This window comes from Lissotriton helveticus, chromosome 1_1 (genome assembly GCF_964261635.1).
Source record: "Lissotriton helveticus chromosome 1_1, aLisHel1.1, whole genome shotgun sequence".
NCBI lineage: Eukaryota > Metazoa > Chordata > Amphibia > Caudata > Salamandridae > Lissotriton > Lissotriton helveticus.
The window spans coordinates 1,397,557,479-1,397,581,183 of NC_136057.1; the positions used below are offsets into that span (position 1 = coordinate 1,397,557,479).

Consider the following 23,705-nt stretch of genomic DNA (forward strand, 5'->3'; position numbering starts at 1 on the left):
TCCCATTTTGGCAGTTTATTTTCTCAATACAAAAAAAAGTTTGCCAAGCCACACTTTAAACATGTTGCCCACTCTGCAAACCTTCTGCCGGGGGTCTAAGTGACCCCTGAGTCTGAGAAAAGGGCCACTGATTGTTGTCTGCGCAAAAAGATTGTATGGTATACAGTGTTGAATGCAACTGATAGATCACGGATGAGATGTTCTGATCTTCTGTTTCGAGGAAGCTGTAAGTAGGTTGAATTTGGTTTCCTGTTTCATACTGACTGGAGAGTACCTAGGACCAGTGGCGTCCGGTAATTGAAACAGGCGGGCCACACACGCACAACATACACTCACCCATATCCATGCACACTCACTCACACCCATGCATTCACAAGCATGCACACATACACCCACCATTCACAAGCACATACACATGCACACACCCATTCAGAGAAGGTACACACAAAGATAAATACATTCATACATACACACATGCACTCACCAAACATTTTTTTTTTAACTCGCCAGCTGCAGCGGTGATCTCAGGTAGCAGGAGGGAAGCATCTGTGTCTCCACTCCTCTCAATGGCTGACCCGGAGGCGGCAGTCTCTTACTCATCACAGAGTGGGATGGGGTTAGGAAGAGTTGCTGACCCCACCCCACTCTGTGACAAGGTGTCACCAATCGATACATTAGGGTTTAAAACTGAAGCGCTCAGGTCCGATTCCATCAGTGATGCTCCCCATCTTCATGAGCGGTAGGACTTTGCGGCGATTTGCCGGGCTGAGGAGATCACACCCTCAGGGTTGTAAAATCCTCTGTCCAGCAAAGTTCAGCTCAGTCAGCCAGGCATCTGTGGGTTTTAATGCAGGTATAGTGCCTGGCTGCCTGACCTGAACATAAAGAATGTCAGTCAGGATAATCTTTGCTCAGCCTAACTGACACTTACTGTCTGCAAAAAGAGGGGGTTTGGGGGCCCTCTGCCCTTAAGGAAGAATGCTGCTGTCCAGGAGGCTGTTGTTTTCTCCCTACTCATGCGAAAGGCGCCACCCTGGACTGAATCACCGCTAAGGAATCAGCAGTCAAACTTATCTCTGTTGACCCATGTGATTGGTCCGACCACCACGCTATCACCTTCCTCCTGCCTAGCACCCACCAGACATGGACACCACAACCCGTGATTTCCAAACTATGGGTTAGAGACACCAAGAACCTTGATCACGGGAAACTGGCTGCGTGCTGTGAGACCGACCCCCTCAGTGCTTTTTGGTCAACAACCTCGCGGATCATTATTCCTCAACTATATCCGACATTCTTAATGACCTTGCTCCACTAAAACTAAAAAGAACCCAGATCAAAGACAGGAATCCCTGGTTCAACAGATCCCTCGAAAAGGAGAGGAGATCCCTTCGACAGACTGTATGAAATTGGAAACAAGAACCGTCAGCAGCCCATCTAAAACTTCTCCGCCATGCCAGAAATGCCTACAATAAGAAAATCCTCCATTCTAAAAAAGAATTCTTCAGAACTGAACTTGAGAACGCCAAGAATAGACCTTGCAAGTTATTTGACTTGGTCAAAGACCAATCCAACAAACTAGCAAAACCTCCAAAGAAATGCTTAAACCCCGAATATCATGCGAGGAATTTTCATCCTTCTTTTGCGACAAAATTTCTGTCTTAGGAAATGAACTTAAGTCCGCAACTCACCACCAAATTCTGTCGGCTCTACCTCGCTGTCCTCCCAAACTTCACCCAAAAACCAAGTGCTGTGGTCCATCTTTAAAATCTATGACGAACACTCTATCTCGATAATTCTAGCCTCCTTAAACCCGAACAATCACTTCAATGATCCTCTCCCCTCTAACTCCCGCCTCTCAGGCTATCATTCCTTGCTGGACTTCAATAATCAACGCCTCCCTCCTACAGGGTTCAATACCAGATGCTCTTAAGGCTGGCCAAGTCGTCCCCATCTTAAAAAAACCTACGCTGGATCCTGCTTCAGCAGACAACTATAGACCCATATCTAACATCCCACTCCTAGCCAAAGTTCTGCAAAAATGTGTGAAACAGCAGCTGAGCCTACACATCACCAACTTCCACCTTCTAGATGATTTCCAATCCGGGTTCACACCTGGACAGAGCACGGAAACCACCCTCCTCCACATCGTGGATGACGCCCTCCAAGCCCTCGACCAAGGCAAAACCTGCTTCCTAATCCTCCTAGACCTATCTTTGGCATTTGATACTGTTAAACACCTTGAACGCCTCAAATTCAAGATGGGTTTGGATGGCACCGTCCTTGAATTGTTTAGGTCCTTCCTCCAAAATTGCTCACAGAGAGTCCTCATCAACGGTAATCTATCCGCTCCATCTCCGATCACGGTTGGAGTCCCCCAAGGATCAAACCTATCTCCTACCCTCTTCAATCTTTACCTTGAAACGCTCACAGAGGTGCTACGCTCCACCAATATCTCCTACCTTATCTACGCCGACGATACACAGATCTACATCAAAATCTCTTCGCCTGAAGACATTTTCTCCTTGAATGAGTCCTTGAAGCTACTGTCCATTGGCTCACCGCCAACCAGCTTAAACTTAACGCAAATAAAACAGAATGTCTTCTCATCTCCCCACCCAAAACCAATCCAGACATCCAGGAATAGATCAACGCTATCACAGCACTAAACTGCCCTCCTACCATTGTGTACTCTGTGAAATCCCTTGGAATAACCCTTGACGGCAGCCTGAACATGCGGGGCCATATCAACTCGAAAACTGCCAGATTCCACCTGAGTTACCTAAGAAACCTGAAACCCTTCCTAGACGCCTCCGACCTAAAAACGGCAATCCAGGCACTAGTCATTTCCAGACTAGAATATGGATGCTCTACTCTCGCAGGGCTACCGAAGAACTCTCTGGCCCCATTGAAAGCCTGCCTCAACGCCGCCACCCGACTACTAACTGGCTCAAAGAAATTCAACCACATCCCTCCCCACCTCAAAGCTCAGAACTGGCTTCCCCTAGAGGCCAGAATCCAACTCAAACTGGCCTGCATTACTAACAAAGCTCTTTATTCCAATTCCCCTGCATTTCTCACCCAGAAACTCGTGATATCTGGAGGAGCCATAAACTACCGATCTGCCAGAGACCTTTTGCTTCAACCAGCATGCTTACGGAAGAAAAAAACCTACAATCGGGCCTTCTCTGGGGCCGCTCCAAGAATCTGGAACTCTCTCCTGCCCGCCATCAGAACACTTCTGTCCTTGGCACGTTTTAGAAAGGAGACCAAAACTTTCCTAATGGGCAAATTCCTCGCCTATCGATCACATTACAATCACCTCAGCGACATGTTCCACCCTCCACTTCGGCATTATCAAGGGATTTTACGGATGATACCCACCCAAGAAGTAAAAACTGCAAGCCTTCATTTATAATGTATCTACCTGTTTTATTTTTTTATCCCAAAGGTATGCGGGACTTTAGACTGCATGCTTTTTTTCCTTCTATAATGTATCTACCTATTTTATTCAATTGGTCCCCCCCCCCATCTAACTCTTTTGTATACCACCCTCAATCCTTTAAAGCGATCTGATACCCTCACAGATCTGGTTTGCGCTCTATAGAACAAATAAATAAATAAACATGGGCTTGTAGTTAGGCATTGACCCCTTTTTCCAGTACTTTGGAGATCCTTGAGAGGCCAGTAATGGAATGGTACTGGTTGGGATAGGTAGGGTGGGTCTAGTTTTTTTTATGGAGGGGGTCACCAGTGGGATTTTCAGGGGTCTGGAACCAGTCAATATTACAACTACAGGAGATGCATGCACTTCAGTTTGTAAACCAGCGATTGCAGAAGTCCATGGGTCTCCTCAGTCCTAGCTGGGTCTGAGTGACTGCAGTAAAGTTACAATTTCCAGAAACAGCTCAGGAAACGTCAGAACGTAAAAAACGCAGCAGCCAGACTGGTCCTCGACACCCCCTGCTGCAGCCACATAACACAACACCTCCAACAACTCCACTGGCTCTCAGTCAACAACAGGCTCACCTTCAAGCTCCTCACACACGCCTACAAAGCTCTCCACAATGCAGGGCCAGCAAATCTGGGCCACCCTCTCTCATTCCCCGTACCCGCCAGACAACTTCGCTCTGCCAACTTGCCCTGGCCACAGTCCCACTGATTCACAAGACCAGAACAAGAGCAAGATCTTTCTCCTACATCGCCGCCAAGACCTGGAACACCATGTCCCTCCACCTCAGGCAATACCCGTGGCTGACCCAATTCAGGAAGGTTCTCAAGACCTGGCTCTTCGACTGAACCTCCACGCCCATATGGATCAGTTGAAAAGAATACTCAGATCCGGTCATTAGTTTAATGCCTTTTGCAACTGATGAAAACCTAAGGAAGAAGAATACACATCAGCTAGCACAATTGCAGACTGGGCAACCGGAAATTAAGTGAACAGCGTACAGCTACAGTGGCATTGCTTTATTTATAGCCAAACCATCCACAGTTGGTTGAAGAGGTATTAGCAGAGGCACCCTTCAGTAGATAGCTAGGCAAAAGTCTGTTTAGGAAGCCTCCACTATGTCATGGGCATTAGGATATTCCTTGAGTTTTTATACCTTGGCAATAGGAGCATACCATGGTCTGTGCCAAGTGTTCCTTACCGCTAGGATTTCGGCTAGCTTCCGGTGGAGCTTCTTGTTGTCCTGCCGCAGCGACAATATGGCCTCCTTGTTCTTCTTGATCGTCCATTGTGAGCTCTCATAGAAGGCCTTGCGGTCTCCCTCTGCAGGAACAGAACAGAGTGTGGCAATTGGATCAGTTATGAATGTACCATTTGGCTTTGCCTTTAGCACCAATCCCTCTAAAAGGCCAAGATCTGGCTTCCCCAATGCAAGGCATATGCTACAGGTGTCACACAGCTTCTAGTGGCAGGCTAGAGGACAATACTACTGCAGAAATCAAAAACCAAGCAGCTGGCTGCTTCCATATTGGTTGAAATATACTGGGTAAAAAACTGTTTTTCAATTTGACCAATCCTGGATGGCAATCAAACTTTTTGCAATAATGTGGAGCCACATCCAGTAGTACAGAAGACACTACACTCCCAATGAAGTTCTAGGTGAAATTCCATAGCACCACAAAATAAAAGACACTACATCACAATCTCCCAAAACACAGGACGTACAATTCCATGGACAGTGGGGGCCATACATTAGGGTTCCACAACACATCTGTTGAGTCCACTGCATGGTTAATGGGTGTGTACCCCTGCCCTGAGTACCCGACTGCAAGTGAAACTGGTATCCTGACTTTTTGTTTGGCCCTAGGAGGCATTGACCTGTCTCTGGTAATGTGTGGCGCTGCGCCTGTTCTGTGGCTTGAGGGGTGGGGGCACACAAACATGCATTTATAGTGAGCATTGGGTAACCATGCATCCTGTGGGTGCATCAAATAAGCTGGTGGTGTCAGATTTCCGTTTTCAGTGAATTCATAATATTACCAGACCTTTTTCACTTTGTCAAGGAGAGGCAAACTCAGTGGTTTCTTTGGTGTAAAGTTCTGCTGTTATGTCAAACCCTGAAAATCGCGTTAGCATTCATGTTCTGGTGGAGTGTGTGCTTGTGGATAGTAAGTGTGCAGCTAATGCATGTAGTAGGACTCTGTGTGTTGCGAGAGTTTGAGTACTAGCACCAGTAGGATACATTTTAGATGCTGCTGGTGTAGCCTTGCACAATATGGAGGACAGATGCAGCTTCTCCGGTCAGTGGAAGTGTATTGCGTGCATTCCTGTTGCTGGATGGTGGAGTCAAAAAAACTATGAAATTAGCCCGTTAGAGTTAACTGAAGAAACTAGAACTCCCACCCCTGCCATCCACAGTGTTGTCATCAATTATGTAATTTCAGTTGTCATTAGTAATGTTATGAATGATGTCATGGAACATTTAATGAGTGATGTAATATTTGAGGGCATAAGCAGTGCATGTCAAGGGCACGAGTTACAGTTTCTTCAGTTTACAATAACTGGTGATTTTCAGTGCTTTTTTAGTTTAAAACATTATGGTTTAACTGACCTTTTTACCTAACAATAATGTCACTTTAATCTTGGTTTTTTTTCAGTGAATGTCTAAGGTTTAGATTACCATTAATTAAGATAGTTTTTTTTAACGTAGATGTAAAGAAAGCCGTTTATTATATGGTATGGTTGTGAGACCCCACCGTGCAATAAACTCACTAAACCATCTGGGGTCCAGTCAGGCTAGTTTGTAAAACCTTAGTTCACCCTGGGTAGCTATGGCTTCGAGCAGTCAGGCTTTAATAAAGGAACATGTGCAAAGAATTTAGCAGTGCTGAAACAGTTGAATACGAAAGAGACACAACAAAAAGGAAATCTGACACCCATTTACAAAAATAGATCTTATTTGTATTAATTTTTTGACACCAAAACAAACAAAATTCACAGGAGGGTTCCAGAGATATTAATTATCAAGCAAAACATGAATCACTGCTTTTCACTCAAATTGCAAACAAGCATTGGCAACTAAAGCGGTTAGAAGTTACTTTGAAAACCTTTTTTTATAAAGTTGTGTTCGGGTACTCCAGCTTGCTTTGGGTGACCAACTCCAGCAGGAAGCAAGTCACAGGGGCCAATACGTCTTAGCAGGACAGTTACCCTGCAGTCTATGAGCAAACAACCACATACATCAATGGAGTGGTCCTGATACAAGGGGTACAGGATGTTGAATTGCTGTGGATGCTGATCCGGGTGATGGGAGGCCTTCCTGAGGCCACCCCTTTGTCCACAAACATTGTCCGGTGCATTTGGCCACAGGGGTCGATGTTACTCAAAGCCCAGTCAAAAACCAGTTTGCACTGGACTACTGGTCTCTGGTCACAGCAAAACCATGGTTCTCTTTAACTGAGGCTAGTGTCCGTCTTGGGCAACCAAACTACACTCTGATGACTCTCCCAGATTCAGTAGCCCTAAGCTCAACTTTTGAGCATCAGGACTTGGTTCCCAGACTGCGCTTCAGCAGTCAATGGTGCTCAAGCGATTGTGGCTACCAACTCGGCAAGGCAGGCTCCTTCAGCTTTTGTGGGCTTGGAGCTGTAACAGGAAGTCAGCCAAATGACTATTGGAGTTCACCTCTTCCATATGACACTCTGACTTGACTTTTCCTCAAGCAGGTCACCACAGGCACAGTCCTTTCTTTGCTAGCCCAAGGATCAACAGGTGCAGTTCAGTTTTTGGTACAGCCTCTCTTTGCCAGGAAACAGCAGGGCAGTCCTTCTTCAATCCTCCCTCCAGTGCAGATGTGATCTGAGGTCTGGGTACCAGGGGTGCCACTTTTATGCCCACAAATTGCCCTCGCGGTGTGGTGACTACTAGCAAATAGGATACCAGGCCCCCAAATGCATGATGATGACTTCCTGCAAAGTGTGGCATCTAGCTATCCAAAGATGGCAGAACCCTTCTTTTGGTGTGTGGAGTTTGGGAGCTCACCATACTGGTGAGGCTACCTAGGACTACACACCTTTGGAAAAAACGCTTTGGAAACTGTTCCCCCCTCTCAGTCCCTGACACCAACCTGTCTACAAGAAAAAAGAGCAGCCCCTCTCATGTGTCCACCATTTGCCCTTCCAAGGTGGCTTCCCCTTTGAAGCTTGTTGCTCGGGCTCACACACTGTGTGACTTCCTACCAAGGAGAGCTAACATCTCGTTCAACGACAGGCCTCTATTGCCTACTTTCCTGGGAGCTGTTCACACGTCTCCCCAGGAGAGTAGAAGGCTGTTCGTGTCCAGAAACTTTAAATAGCCACTGGAGAACGAGGGCAACAGAGTGGCAATTTTTTTAAGTTGCCATTTACTCAAAAGTTACATTAAATTTGCCTAAGCCATCAAGTTGATTGTAATGCAATGGTTCTTTTACCTTGAAGTACAACTTTAGTAGTCCTATCCAGAAGTTAGCCCCACTGAGTTGTCAGCATGTAACTCTGTACTTGCCAATGGGGCTAACTAGCTGCCCTGAAGGAAAAACAACAATTTAGGTTTTTTACTGATAGGACTTATAAAAGTAGACCTACCTCTGGACTTTGTCATTACTTAAAACTGCAAAGTCGAGGTATCAGTTTAAAACTGCTCTAATAGTCTTCAGAGGGGGGCTGGGAGACATGCTTTACTTTGTCATACTTGTGGTGGCATAATAAGTGCTGCAGTCCACAAGGGACACTTCAACTTACAGGCTCTGGGTACCCCTGGTACCATATACTAGGGACTTATAAGTAAGTTAGCTTATGCAAAATGGTTATAAGCCTACATAACATACACTATTAAGGGTCAGACCACTGGCTCCGCGGCCAGGTTAGCAGGCCTCAGTGCACTCTCAGAGTCGAAATTGTCGAAAATTGTCCGATCACGCAAAAACAGACTTTTCCTTACAGTAAAGTCATATTTTATGACCATACCTTACTACACCAACCCCGCACCCGCAGTCAGGCCCGGGGGTGAATACTTGTGGGTGGTCAACCCAGCACCACACACGGCCTTCAGCTGTTTGAGTTCCATGGGAGACAGTAATTGATTCTGACCCAGGGCCCAATATGGCTCAGGGAAGGTGGCCGTCTGGCCCTCTACCCTTTTTAATGACATGCGGCCCCGGGGATGGGGTCCATGAGTCTAATCTGTCTCCAGGAAGGAATCAGCACGGGCCTCTTCCCCCTTTTTTATGCATTTCGGCCCTGGGGTATTGGGTCCCATTGCCTAATACGTCTCGGGGAGGGAGGCATGCGCCCCCATTCCTAAAGAAAATATTTTGCACTGATCTCAAGGGGGTCCAAAGTAGCTCAGAAGTCAGCGCTTTAAAATGTTTTATTTTGCAGCGGATTCACTGATTCTCCGCAAATTTGCAGCAAAATATATATTTTTGACCCCATCGCCAGGCCTAGGGTGTTAGGGTATACCTAGTCTGCCCCCTTATGTCTTTTTTTCACAGTTTTATTTTAAGCACTTGAGATTGAATCCTGAGTCCTAAGATGGCTGCCGCCGCATCCTGGTTGATATGTTGGCAGTCAACCAGATCTTCCCATGAGATCTGTCGGCCCAGTGGATCATACGTGGAATCATACATATATATAAATCTACAATGCAGGCCTCCAAGGAACTGTGCGAAAACTTTTCCAACTTCTTCGAAGAAAAAATCACCAAGATTGAGCTCTCACTGGACGTCAACCCTTCCTGCAAAAGCTTGCCCCCAGGGACAATAGACAGCACGAGCAAACACCCCACAAAAACATGGAAGTTCTTCACCCTCATCCCGTAAGCAGAGATCCTCAAGCTGATCTCCACCTCCAAACCCGCCTCTCACATCCTTCACTCAATTCCCACCCAATTGACAAAAAAACTGAAAATCTCCATAGCCCCGTTCTGGTGCAAGATCATAAACAGCTCCCTGAGAACTGGCGTCATACCAGAATGCCTCAAAGTTGGCCAAGTCACCCCACTACTAAAAAAAACAGGCCTTGACTCCAAGTACCTAAATAACTTCAGGCCCGTCTCCAATCTCCCCTTCCTCTCGAAAATCCTCGAAAAATGTGTCCTCTTACAACTGACGCAGCACATGGCAATATCAACCTTCTTGATCCCCACCAATCGGGTTTCAGAAAAGGCTATAGCACAGAGACTGCGATCCTTAACATCACAGACGATATCCACAAATCCCTCGACACCGACAAATACTGCCTACTCATTCTCCTCGACCTATCAGCAGCCTTTGACACGCTTGACCACCAACTACTCATCAAAGCTTTACAAGAAAGGGTAGGTGCTGATGAGTTGGCCCTACGCTGGTTTTCCTCCTTCCTACACAGTCGCTCGCAAAGGATAAAAATCAAAAACTTTACTTCCGACCTACATCCTGTCAACAGGGGCGTCACCCAATGCTCAGTGCTCTCATCACAACTATTCAACATATGCATGGAACCCCTCACCACCATACTAAAAAATGCCAACATCCCTTTCCACCTATATGCAGGTGACACCCAAATCTACCTAGAAACCTCCTCCATAGATGACATTCACAGACTAAATAACACTCTAAAAGAAATCCAACACTGGCTGTCTCTAAATCACTTAACACTTAATCAAGACAAAACTGAGATCCTCCTCATCTCCAACAAAGAGGAGAACCCTCAAATTGCAGAATGGTTAAAAGCTATGGATGCTCTCAACGGTAATCTCACTCTGGCAAACTCCGTAAAATCCTTAGGAAGCTACTCAACAAAATTAAACCATTCATCCGAAACAATGACCTCAAACAAGCCACCCAATCACTGGTGCTATCCAGACTCAACTATGGGAATGCAACCGTCACTGGTACAACAAAATTTCGCCTAGCTCCCCTTAAAACAACTCTCAACGCAGCAGCCAGAATGGTCACTAGAATTAGGAAATACGATCACATTTCACCAGCACTCAGAGAACTAAAATGGCTCCCAGTCGAACTACGTGCCAGCTTCAGAACTGCCTGCCTCACGCGCAAAGCCCTGCACAGTGGAAAACCTGACTACCGGGCCGCTAAATTCAAGAGGGCTGGTCAGACAAGAAACCTCAGGGGCTCCAATACCCTACTTCTCATCCCTATGAAAACATGCAAACAAAAAACCGCTGCATGGTCCTTCGCCGGAAACGCGCCCAAGATCTGGAACTCCATCCGAACAGATATCAGAACTATCTCGTCCTTCAAAAAATTCCCAAAACACCTAAAAACCCTCTTCCTCAACTGCTCCCTCCAGAATGGCCGCCGCCTGAACGCAAATCTCTGCTCATCGTTCATCTCTGAAATTATTTTTCACAAAGACCTACCTCTTACTTGCCCTCTGACCCATTCCTGCTCCCCCCTCCCCCTAAGAGGTTCAACCCAAGACAACGTGCACTCAATGAGGTTATCTCAGGATTTTCGTACTACCTCAATGCTGCACCGCACACTTGGACTTCAGAACCTATATGTATAATCACTGCTCTATTGTAAGACTCTTACAAAAACTGTTGTAAAGGGCTCCGATACCCCGGGTCTGGCCAGCGCTATATAAAACCTCTTAATAAATAAATAAAAAATATATATAAATATATGTGTGTGTGTGTGTGTGTGTGTGTGTATATATATATATATATATATATATATATACACACACACACAAAGTTTCTGAGCATTAATTGCTCAAGAACTACTTAACAGGTTTACACAAATTATAAAAAACACTATTTTTGGACCAAGATCTAGCTTTCTACCAATTTTGGTGTAAATCCATTCAGCAGATTATACTGTTAATATGTCTAAAGTTTCATTCACCGGAGAATGAATGCCAGAAATGGGAAAATTTGAATGTGGTGCGCTTTCCGTTACTGCCATACTCTGCCCTATGATTAAGGTGCAGCCGCACCGAAAAGCGACAAGGATTCTTAAAATTGGTGACGTGTGTTCGTTTTTCAGAAATAAAAGCTCAGTGAGCACCATCCTCTGTTTGGAGTGCATATTTTAAGCTTGGGGGCTTTCTTTCACGTGCGCTTGTGTGCTCTGAATCATTGAAGGTGAGATGTGACATTGGAAATTATTCCTATAATATTTAATATCGATGTAGAGCACTGGCACTACCATCTAGTGGAAGAACAAAGGATGTCACACAAATATGGCAACTAGAAAAAAACATGTAAGTGAACAACATTTGAGTCTCTCTTTGATGTTTACAGAGGAAATTCACCAATGGGTTTAAATTCTTTAACTACTGATTTTATTTGAAACTCACAAGCACTGAAAAAGTAATTGCTCTGAAATGCATCTGCGAGTGGGTTTTTCTTATTAAAATATTCGGAAATCCAGTGACTTCTCCAACTTTTTTCTTGAGATATATATATATATATATATATATATATATATATATATATATATATATATATATATATATAGATATATAGATATATAGATATATATAATATATATACACGAAATCGGGTTAGTGGTTGAGTGGGGTGAACCCAACTACAGCAACAACCACAATCCTGGTCAGGTTGAACTCCAAAAAGTCAGTAAATTACCCTTGTCTTAACACTCTGGTAGCCTGGCACAAAAGCAGTCATGCTTAACTTAGAGGCAATGTGTAAAGTATCTATAGAGCACAACAACACTAACAATGTGAAAACACAACACAAGAAAAATCCCAAACCAATTTAGAAACATAGAGTAAAATTTGGTAAAATATTTGACACCATAACAACAAACTTTCAATCAGTAGAACCAGAGATATGCAATTTAAATTATTTAAGGTAAGTACAGCGCCTAAAACTACAAAGCACCACAATCTGGTCCTGCGAGATCTGGTGAAAGTCACATCTTCAGGATGACTGCAATGGATCACACGCAGGATACAAGGACCGAGTTAGTCCATCTGAAAAAGTTACCTACTAAAGTCCCGCACGAAGAGTATAGTTTGCGGTGGAGGAGGCCTCGGGGACTAGGGTGAGCGTCTCAGATGGATGTCTCTGTAGTGTGAAGAGCAGACCAGGTGTCGCGAACAGTCATTGGCGGTCACCATGAGCTGTCAGTGCTGTAGCGCGAAGTGCAGATTTTGCGTTGCAGGCGGTCGCTGTATCTCGAAGAGCCGGGTTTACTGGAGCTTCGTATTAGCGGTTAGCACCAATTCACGGTTGAGAAGAGCCAAAACTTCAGGTTTGCTCCTTTTCTGCAAGGAGGTGCTTAAATTATGCCACACTAGGGGTCCAAGACCTGGGAGGCTCCAGTTGCAGTGAGTTGGCTGGACAGTCGCAGAGAGGCCTCTGGAGCTTGGTGTGTCCCTATTTCTTAAAACAGGTCAGTCAGCTGACTCTTGGGAGTCCTTTTAGCTGGGATTAAGGGTCCAGTCTTCCTTCCTAGGCAGCAGAGCATGCATCAAGCAGCAGAGTAGTCTTCCTGGTAGTAGGGCAGTCCTTCTTCTGTAGCATCCACAGGTCCAGGAGTGTACTGAAGAGTAGGTATGGTGGTCCCACTTTTATATCTGGTGACCCCTTTGAAGTGGAAGAAGCTTCTGGAATTTCCCCCTACAGGGGTTTCTGGAATTTCCTGTCTCTCCCTACCTTGGCCCCAGTCTGTCTGCAGGCACAATAGGATAGTGTGAAGACCTTTGTGTGTGAGATGAGCAGTGTCTTTTGAAGTGCAAGTGTGACAGGTGACAGCTCTGCCACTCCCATTAAGTCAGGATGGCCCATCCAGCCAACACCCACACCCTCTATTGTGATGCTTTCTGGGGGGAAAACACAAAGGCAAACTGCCAATTAGACTTAGTCATGTGACCCACAAAAAAGGCTGCAGGTACCAAATGGTTAGGACAAGAAAATGCCAACTTTCTAAAAGAGCCATTTTCAGAATTGTGACTTAAAATCTGATTTTACCATTATGAGGATTTAAAATTACAATTCCTCAGACCCTAAAACATGATATTCCTTACTGCTCCCAAACAAAAGTTATCATTTATTAAATGTAATAATGTAACCCAATGCTATCCTATGGGAGAGGCAGGCTTGCAATACTGAAAAACGAATTTGAGAGTTGTTCATTACCAGGGCATTTAAAACTTAAAGTGCATGTCCAACTTTTAAATTCACCACATGATGGCCTGTAGGCTGCTTAGGGCTTACCCTAGGGGTGACTTATATGTATTAAATAGGAAAGTTTGTGCCTGACAAAATGTTTATTTTGCCAGGTCGAAATGGCAGTTTAAAACTGCACACAGGCTACAATGGCAGACGTGAGGCAGGTTTTAAAGAGCTACTTAACTGGGTGGCACAATAGGTACTGCAGACCAACCAGTAGCATTACATTTACCAGCTCTGAGAAATATGGTATACCACTTTATTAGGAATTTAAAAATAAATTTAATACAGCAATTGTGAGATAGAGCACACAATCACGTTAGAACTGGTTAACAGTGGTAAAGCGCACATAGTCCTAAAAGCCAACAAAAACAGGTTCAGCAACCAGGAGGGCTGAAGGCAAAACGTTTGAAGTGACCCTGTGGAGAGAGCCAGGTCCAGCAATATATATATATATATATATATATATATATATATTCACTGAAAAAACCATAGGTTATAGACCATATATAGTTAGGAATTAGCATTTACAAAACCTTGAAAATTCACAGAAAAAACCATAGGTTATAGACCATATATAGTTAGGAATTAGCATTTAAGAAACCTTTTTTTACTCACACAAAACCATTGAAATTCCATATATAGTTAGTTGTACTAACTATATATCGCGCACCCGCAATCCACTGCTGATCATGTCACATATTACATCATTCATGACATGGTCAGTGACATCACTGATGACATCACTGATGACATCTCAAATGACATCACTGATGACATCACTGATGACATCTCAAATGACATCACTGATGACATCACTGATGACATCACTGATGACATCTCAAATTACATCACTGATGACATCTCATTTGACATTACTGATCACATCACTGATGACATCATTCATATGATAATACGATGAACCTCTTCAGACTCTAATATAACCTTAGATACACTCAGTGTAAACAGACACTCACAGACTGTCACTCATCCATGGAGTTATTCACACACCTAGTCAGTCATGCAAAGAATCAATCACACCTCCATTTCCTCAACTATACAGTTATACACACCTTACTTATTCAAACATATACTAACACATATTTACTCTCTTATACAATCCCTGATACAAGTTCACAATGATCCATACAGCCACTCACACATTCACTGGCTCTTATGCAGAGTTATTTATATATGTCAACTCTCACATGTACTGTGTTTTACATATGTACTTACTTTGACATGTAGCACTGAGATATCCATTCACTCACCAATACACTCATGCACACAGTCAACCGCCCATACAGTTGTTTCCATATGCACTTTTGAACCCATACATCTAGTGAATCAACTGCTCACACATCTATGCACAGAGTCATACACCTCCCAGCCACCCACACACACACTCAGTCTCCCATACAAATACTTGGGCAACCAATCAATAATCCATATAGTTACTCATATAGCTAATGATCAACACATGCAGCAGATTACAGAACAACAGACACAATGATGCACAAATTAAGACAGTTTAGTCACTAACCCATGCACTCAGTAAGACACATTTAATCACTCACTCATACAGTCAGTCATGCACCTACTAAATCCTTCATCCAGACACTTATAAATCCACTCATTATTCAATTTGTAAGACATATTTTAACTTTACAGAATTATACAGTCACTGGATGTAGTCATCAGTGATGTCATGTCATCAGTGATGTCATCAGTGATGTCACTGACCATGTCATGAATGATGTAATATGTGACATGATCAGCAGTGGATTGCGGGTGCGCGATATATAGTTAGTACAACTAACTATATATGGAATTTCAATGGTTTTGTGTGAGTAAAAAAAGGTTTCTTAAATGCTAATTCCTAACTATATATGGTCTATAACCTATGGTTTTTTCTGTGAATTTTCAAGGTTTTGTAAATGCTAATTCCAAACTATATATGGTCTATAACCTATGGTTTTTTCAGTGAATTTCAATGGTTTTTTAATAGCAAATATCAAAAGCTTTAAAATGTATTCTTCTTTAAATCAAAAAATATATTTTATATGTTTATTAATAAATGTTTTTTTTTTTTTAATTATTTTTTTTGTTTCGCTCCCGGTCCGCGAACCGGTTAGCTTTCCGTTAGCTCAATTTAATGCCGCGATCCGGTCCGCGAACCAGTAAACGTTCCGTTTGCGCAACTGTCGCGTTAGACAACAACATCGTGTCGCGTCAGCGTGACGTATCGCGTTGTCGCGTGATACGTCATATGACGCGCCGCGTTAGCGTACCCGGAAGTGCTCCGGTACGCGAAGCGAGGCGCAGCTTTCCGGAAGCGATCCGGGACGCGGCGCGAAGCGCGTAACGTAAACACAACAGGTCATGTGACTTGTTAATAACACTTTTCATTGGTTCATTTCACTTTTGGTTTCCTAATGATGCAAGGCTAGGTCATGTGACCTAAAAGTAACACTTTTCATTGGTTTAGAACTATTGTTTTTCCCAAATGATGAAAACCCCTCCTTGTTTCCTCACTCTGACTTTCATCTTTGTGAGAGGAAGACCTTTTTTCATCACTTAGCAATGGCAAGTGTTGTAGCTTCAGCTGGTGCATCCCCACCACCACCACCACCTCCTAGGAAGAGAGGACCACCTGCTGAAGTTATCATTCAGCAAGAGGAGGAAGAAGAGGAAGAGCAGCAAGAGAGGCAGTTTTTGCCTGAGGAGCCCAGGAGGTCTCATGTCAAAGAAAATTATATTTGGCAATTTTTTAAATATCCCCGGGGCCAAAAAAAAGTGAATGCCCGGTATGTAACTTGCCTTATCTGTAAGAAAGATTTGTCCAGAGGGACAGATAAAAAATATAGTTATGGCAATTATACAATGCATCGCCATATGGAGAGGTGGCATCCTAACAACTACAGTGCTGCGCAGGTACGTGACCTGCAAGATAATCCCCTTCTGTGGCCAGAAGATCAGTTGTAGAGGAAGTGACGGGACCAGAGGCGAGGGAGATGGTCCCAAATATACAGATGAGGTTCGGGGCAGTCAAACAAGTGTGCGTGCGTTGCGGTCAGTTGATTTGCTACAGAGAAAGTAGCATCACTTTAATCAACTTAGCAATTGACAATCATGTTTGTACAAAACGATTCAGAAAATAAATTATCTTTTTTTGTTGTGCTCCTGTTGAGCCCTTTACAATGAATCGTTTTCGTTTCCCCCCCCAAAAAAAACAAAAAAAATATAAAACCGTTCAAAAAATACAAAAAAGTAAAAAAATGTTCAGAAAAATAATAAAAAAATATAAAACAACAAAAATAATTTTAAAAAAGTTCTTTTCAGAACTACCTCCTCTTTATAAAAAAATTGCTAGAATGTTTGCACTCTGGCAACCTCTATTTCTTTTGGTTCGCTTCCCGGTTCGCTCGCCGGTACGCAAACCGGGAGCGAACCAAAAAAAAAATTTAAAAAAAAAAGAAGAGTAAGTATAAGGGAAGGAAACAGAGAGTAATGTTAAAAGAAAGACAGCTATAGGGACTAAACCAGAGATACTGTTTAATAGATCTATTTACCGAAGAAAAGATGGAAGAGGGTATAATTGTGAAAAACAAAATAGATAAGGAAGTGAAAGAAAAAAAGGAGAGTAGAAGAATAACAAACAAGAGTTTCTTAGAGAATGTGAGTGAATGTTCAAATTAAGATTAAAACATTGGAATAACAGAGAGAAAAAACAGAATGCAGAAAAGAAGAAGTAACAGAAAAGGAATGATTGAAACAGCAAAGAAATGTAAATAACATAGGGGCATATTATCAACATAGGCGAAAAAAGTTTCGCTGCTTTTATCGGCAGAAATCTGCCGCTAAAGCCGCTTTTGCGGCAGAAAACTGCCGCTAAAGCCACTTTTGCGGCAGTTTTCTGCCGATAAAAGCAGCGATAATTTTATTGCCTGTGTTAATAATATGCCCCTTAGTGTGCTTGAACTACAGAGAGAAAGCATAATGAACAAGTAGTGAAAGAGTGATCAGTCAGAGACAGTGAGAGTAATAGAGACGGAGTGAGTGAACAAGAGTGAGGAACTATGAGAAGAGAGGGACTGAGAAAAAGAGTGGAAGGAGTAGAGTAAGTAAGTAATAGAGAAAGGAATGAGGGAAGTAGCAAAGGCAGGAAAGTGAGGGTTAAAGAAATGAAGCAGTGGAACTAATAGAAGTTAAATGTGATAGAAATGTAACGAAAAGAGTACAAAACATTTACCTTATAATTGTCGTTAACTTAGTCACTTGTTATTTTTATACTTTCAATCTGTGAAAGAGAGAACAAACATTTGAAAAATATTAAAACATGTATTTAAAAATTAGAAAAGACAAGGGAAAAGATTGAAGGACAAACAGTTTTTCAACAACTTTGACACTTACAGAAGCCTCTGCTTCTCCATGCCCCCTACACAGTCCTAAAAATATACATTTTAAACTAACAGTATCTTGATGCAGATGAAGTGAGGCCTATCTTGCAACATGGTGCATCTTTTGCACTGCTGCTGTCTCACAAAAGTGACGCAACGGCAGCGCAAAAGAGGTGCACAGCCATCATAAAACTGTCCCTAACATTTTAAATGATTGTTTCAGGATGCCAATAAGGTGTGTCCTATCCAGAGGTTTGTTTGAGGTGAGGCCTACTCAGGGTTGCAGATGAAATTTAGACTTGTTGAAGAGTACAGAGGAGATAATACATGTCCATGCCTACCAATGAAGTGAGTCATGTCCACTTCACTCTTGAACAAAGGCCAGACCTCCTCTGTCTCCCTGTACAGGCCTAAACCTCATCTGCACAATGTGATTCGTAATGTTAGAAAACACAGGTGATGTAATTTAAAAATGTGGAATTTCTTTTGCTCATCTCACAATCACATCACCTGTGTTTCCTTTGCTTAGATATCTCATTGTGCAGATGGAGTCTAGCATATCAAAGACTACGCAGAAGGTGAGCACTGTATGGAACATGGCTATGTAACTCAAAGAATCAAAATCTAAATTTGCCAAGCACAGATGGGGGCGTATTTACAAGGACCTTGCACCACGGGGAAATGTCTTAAATTAAAATGGGAAAAATAACATCAAAGGGACTCAAAGGCCTTGTAAATATGCCCCAAGCAACCTATGAAACTCTAGCAGTACATATCAAGAAACCTAATTGATTTCAAAAAACGTTTTTAAACACATCATGTAAAGCAATTATATACCTACATTCATGGGGAAGTGACTTAAAATGCTCTAAGACACATGAAAGCGTTTTTTTAAGGCCCTTGCACCATTTTTGCGTCACTTTTAACATGGCTATGCAACTCAAAAAATCTAAATCTAAATTTGCCAAGCACACATGGGGGTGTATTTACAAGGACCTTCCACCACGGGGAAATGTCCTAAATTAAAATGGGAAAAATAACATCAAAGGGACTCAAATGCCTCTTAAATATACCCCAAGCAACCTATGAAACTCTAGCAGTACATATCAAGAAACCTAATTGATTTCAAAAAACGTTTTTAAACACATCATGTAAAGCAATTATATACCTACATTCATGGGGAAGTGACTTAAAATGCCCTAAGACACATGAAAGCGTTTTTTTAAGGCCCTTGCACCATTTTTGCGTCACTTTTAACATGGCTATGTAACTCAAAGAATCAAAATCTAAATTTGCCAAGCACACATGGGGGCATATTTACAAGGACCTTGCACCACAAGGAAATGTCTTAAATTAAAATGGGAAAAATAACATCAAAGGAACTCAAAAGCCTTGTAAATATGCCCCAGGCAACCTATGAAACTCTAGCAGTACATATCAAGAAACCTAATTGATTTCAAAAAACGTTTTTAAACACATCATGTAAAGTAATTATATACCTACATTCATGGGGAAGTGACTTAAAATGCCCTAAGACACATGAAAGCATGTTTTTAAGACCCTTGTCCCATTTTTGCGTCACTTTTAACATGCCTATGTAACATGGCTATGTAACTCAAAGAAACAAAATCTATTTGTAAAACACTTGACACAAAGCAACATTTTAAATACACAACTTTCTTCATAATTTTCTCCTTAAAGCATACTATTCTCTATTTAAATTAAATGAATCTTTTCTCACCTTAGCAAATACTTTTTGAGTTTCAAAACAGTCTCAGACACACACCAATTTTTCTTTAGCAGAGCAAAAGGTATGCACTCCAGAAGCTGCAACCAACAATGGCACAGAAATGCTGTAATTCATCACACATATCTCTCATGTCACCCAATCAAAACTCTTCCCTCACTTTTTTCAAATCAACACCCTTCCCCCCTCTGCCCTTTCTGCCTTTTTTCCATAGCAACCACCTCCTGAAAGACCTCTCATGTTTGCAAGTTCACACAACAATGTTTCAATTGAACTCTCAGTACACCTGCGTATCCAGTGCAATCTTTCATAAAATGATTTTTTCTTGACCATTCAAATTACATCTTTCAAAGAACTCATCCATGCACCCTAACTTTCTGTTTTCAGCAATCAAAATCCACCAATCACTGCTACTGATTAATTACTACAGAAACTCCACAGTTTTTTTCATTACATACTCCTACTGTTTCAACTGCCATTTCATTACCACACTTCATCTGACTGCAGCAGAACCTCCTCTCATCATGTTTTCTGTCTGGATTGTTGGACATAGTTATATCCACTGGGCTCAAAGGTTTGCTGATAACAGAAATGTACACAACCTCAATTTACAAAATGTGGAAATCAACTGGATTGGCCACAGAGGATTAAGATGTCACCAATTGATACCATTGGTGAAAACCTTTTTGCATTTGCCAAAACCTGACCTGTTAATTGTGCACTGTGGAGGAAATGACTTGGGCACTTTGACTGGGGTAGGTCTGGAAATGCTTTTAAAGGACACCTTTGAGCAATTGATGGCACTATTTCCTCAAACTGCCTTGGTATATTCAAATATATGCCAAAGACAGAAATGGAGGTGGTCAAACGAATTTTGTCCACAAATTGAGAAATCGAGGAAGCATGTAAATAAGTCTGTTTCAGCTTACACGAGAGACCATGGAATGGGCTCCATCTACAACAATAACTTGCGTTACTACATGCAAGATATCTACAGAGCAGATGGAGTTCACTTCTCAGATGAGGGGAACAGAATTTTCATCCTCAATTTAAGACTGTGCATTGGTACCTACTTGTAGGTACCTACATCAGCCACAGGACCCAAAAGCTCTTTTCAGACCTACCCTACATCTGATCACTCACAATTATTATTTTACTCTAACTTTTTTCACTAATTTTCACCAAAGTACGCTCCCCGGAGCGCTACCCGGTACGCACATATGGGCCTCCTCAGCCACCCTCAGAAAACCTAGGGTGTCAGGATACGTCTACCGTGCCCCCTTCTACCCATTCTCAACATTATTTGCCCTCCATCTTGTATCTCAATTCTACCGAAACACAAAATGGAGGACTCCCGTAACGCTGCCGGTTCGTGTACCGGGGCGCGCACCGGGAAGCGCTCGCTCAAAAAAGGTGGGAAAGTAATTCACAGAAAAACCACTGGAGACACTTTCACCAAATATAGATTAGCTCATACTACATACCAATCCCTACCATGTTCACAAATTTGATTGAAATTCCATTTAGCCATTTAGCCTGTAGACCTCTCTAAATACCCTGAGGTAAATTACTTCACAAAACACATCTGAAGTGTTGGAATCGACAACCAATTAAAATGTTATTTTCATTTTCTACTTTTTTTACCTGACATTTGATTGGTTATGTACCTGAATATATATAAAGAAAGAGAGAGAAACACAGCCATTTTGACTACTACTTCCTGAACTACATTGCAAGATCATTTTCACTCACAACTTAAACTTGTTTTTAAAAGGTAAGATGTTATTTTATAAATTTGAAAACATTTTCAGATAGTTATATACTATCCCTCTGTAAGAGTTAGACATTGAGAAAGGCTTGTTTATTATAATTATGGATTGATTTAGGTTTCTGTGGTATAATTATGAATTTACTTAGGCTTTTTCACAGGCACTTTTTAATAGTACTACTTCACGCCTCAAAAGTACCTGTCTGAACTTAAACCCAACAGTGCCCTATCTCTACTGATATATTTATTTTTTATGCAACAACACTGTCTGCTGCACTCATGGAGTGTTGCGAAAATCCTGGTCCGGCACAGTTGCGGGGGAATCACCTTTGGGCGCCATGTTTTGCATTTTCTTCTGGTCCGGCTGGATATTCTTCCTGTGGTGTCCTGGACGCGCCGCTTCTGCTTCCACTGTTCATCGTTGGGGACCCGCTTTTGCGCATCGCTCTTTTTTGTGCACCGCTGACTTTGTGTTGGACTGGCCTTACCGGGCTGCGCCCTGTTTCGCTGTGGTACTTGCAGTTGTTCCCATTACTCTGGTGGGTGGTTCTATTTTTGCCTTTCGCTGCCACTCTGGATCGTCAGGGACAAGGTTGACATTGCTCTTTACTGTTGTTTCCTGTTGTTGGCTTTCTGGGACTGTGCTGTGTAGGTGAGGGAACTGGACGATGGATCTGTTTTAATGGGGGATCGATGGGTTGAGCGGCCGCACATATCCTGGTGTTCCTTTTAGGGCACGTAATTCTGGCCCTCCTCCGGTTACATATGTGTGTTTTCTTCTTCCTTTCTTTTCTTTCTGTATTTCGGGTATTCTTTATTGGGCGACAGGCACGCCGTTACGGGGGGGGTAGGCCGTAGCCGCTACGTGTGTGCAGGGTGGGGGGTTGGTGGGGGGGGTCTTTGTTTGGTTTTTGTTCCTATGGGCCTTTTTTTCTTTCTATTCTTTGATTCCTTTCCTTTTCTTTTTCTTGGGGTCATGGTTCGGGTCGGGGTTGGGTGGGGGGTGATCGGCGCTCTGTTTATTATGTGAATTTCAATCCTGCTCAGATATCACAGTGCGGCCATTTTGCTCCTGTTCTTCGGCTTGTGGACTTCCTTGCTTAACATCGCCCGCCTCTGTTCTTGAAGTATACTGTGACTGTTGATCCTTTCTAACATCTCTTAATCGAATTTGTTTTATGAACATTATAAAATCAAAACCTTGCTTTTTCCTGCTCCTCGGCGGCGTAAATGATTCTATGTAACCTTGATCGCTTGTGCATGTGTTTACATCGCTACTGAGTTGCCGTGCTGCTTGCTATTGTGCACCGATTTCTGTCTAAGCCGGCCGGTTGGTTGTGGGCCCGTAATTGTTTGTGCTTTTGTGCAATAAAGGTTTAAAAAAAAAAAAAAAGTGGAAGAGTAGAGGAAGAGCATTGACATTTGGAGATAGTTGCTCTTCTTCAACAGCACCAAAATCAATAGCACAATCAGAGTCCCAATAAGTAATTAGAACAACACAGGTACTCTCTAACACTGCAGCTACAACAATACATCAGTATAACTACAAGATTACAACTACAAGAAGACTGCAATTGGAACTACAAAACACCAATAATATAACAACACTGACACACAATAACTCCAGAATAGGCAGGCAATACAATTTCCTACGAAAACAATGGGAATCTCCAAATAAATAAGCAGTTGAACCCCTGATTAATACAAACAAGTGGTTAAGGTATTAAGAAACGAGACATCAATTGAAAGTAGACTGCTAAGGGTATAGGTACAAAAACTGTTTTGGGGATCAACAAAGCGAAATCAGCATGACTGGCACAAATCATTCAGCCAGACAAAATGTGAACCCCTCCAAAAACCCTGATGTCCTTACATATCTGGGAACTGTAAATAATGATCAAACTAAGTTTTTCTCACGGCTGTGCCCTATCATTGCTTTGACCACCTATTTATTATCCAGAACCACAATTTAAGGCTATCTTTATACAGAGCAAGGCCATACCATACAAAAACCAACCAGAACTTTAGGATCACTGAGTGCTGTTGTTATTTGTGTACCGATAACAAAACAGCCACAACAGGCAGTAAAGCCTCCTTAGTGCAAACAGCCATTATTGTAATTGTAATTGCATTTATATAGAGCTTACTACCCCTGACGAG

At 42.5% G+C, this 23,705-nt stretch overlaps 1 protein-coding gene across 2 annotated transcripts in view; it reads right to left on the reverse strand.

Moving 5' to 3' along the window:
* Positions 1 to 23,705, reverse strand: part of ODAD3 (outer dynein arm docking complex subunit 3) — a 189,449-nt gene that overhangs the window by 141,504 nt on the left and 24,240 nt on the right. For both annotated transcript variants that reach the window (XM_078684187.1, XM_078684188.1), the window contains exon 2: positions 4,653 to 4,774. In XM_078684187.1, the coding sequence (XP_078540313.1) occupies positions 4,653 to 4,774 (122 nt within the window). The remainder of the gene's footprint in view (positions 1 to 4,652; positions 4,775 to 23,705) is intronic.